Source organism: Trachymyrmex septentrionalis, unplaced genomic scaffold (assembly GCF_001594115.1).
Source record: "Trachymyrmex septentrionalis isolate Tsep2-gDNA-1 unplaced genomic scaffold, Tsep1.0 scaffold19, whole genome shotgun sequence".
Classification (NCBI taxonomy): domain Eukaryota; kingdom Metazoa; phylum Arthropoda; class Insecta; order Hymenoptera; family Formicidae; genus Trachymyrmex; species Trachymyrmex septentrionalis.
The window spans coordinates 2,040,999-2,041,560 of record NW_017305071.1 but is presented as its reverse complement, the minus strand read 5'-3'; the positions used below and the strand labels follow the sequence as shown (position 1 = coordinate 2,041,560).

Below are 562 nucleotides of genomic sequence, written 5' to 3'. Positions count from 1 at the left end.
GGTGGACATGCTTCAGAGAGTGACGCAAAACTTCAGAAATCGACTCAATCAGTGCATAGACAACGGCGGCCGTCATTTGATAGATGTAATTTTCAAAAGTGCATGAAAAAAAATTTGATGAGGTGATCTGTAAGAGGAAAAAAGAATTATACCGATATCTGCAATAGTTTCGTTTTTATTAACCTTTAAAAAAAGTAAGTTTCTCTGCCGCACCCTGTATATATAACGCTTTTAAAGATGCATCTTGCTCAGTAAACTGCCTATGAGCGGTAGCGATTTTATAATATTGGTGACATAATCCAGGCATATCTTTATTATCCCAATATTATTATAAATAAAATATAACATGCCAAAGTAGAATAAATACACCGTTGTGATATGGATAATGTACATTCTGAAACAAACGTGTATCATAAACACAATTTTTATGACATATTAAAAATTCAGTTCGATATATTAAGAAAAAGATGTTAAAACAATTGAAAAAGTAATCTGAAAATTTTAATTACTTTAATTTTAAAATAAATTTAACGGAATAATTTTAATTAAATTATGATGTAAT

The 562-nt window shown here is 28.8% G+C and overlaps 1 protein-coding gene across 1 annotated transcript in view; it reads right to left on the bottom strand.

Moving 5' to 3' along the window:
- Positions 1-6: 6 nt before the first annotated feature.
- The window catches only part of LOC108746757 (putative fatty acyl-CoA reductase CG5065), an 11,779-nt gene continuing 11,223 nt past the window's right edge, over positions 7-562 (bottom strand). Inside the window, exons 9-10 of the mRNA XM_018483701.1 lie at positions 214-394; positions 7-127 (exon numbers count right to left, since the gene is read on the bottom strand). Of these exons, the coding sequence (XP_018339203.1) occupies positions 232-394 (163 nt within the window). The 3' untranslated portion in view covers positions 7-127; positions 214-231. The remainder of the gene's footprint in view (positions 128-213; positions 395-562) is intronic.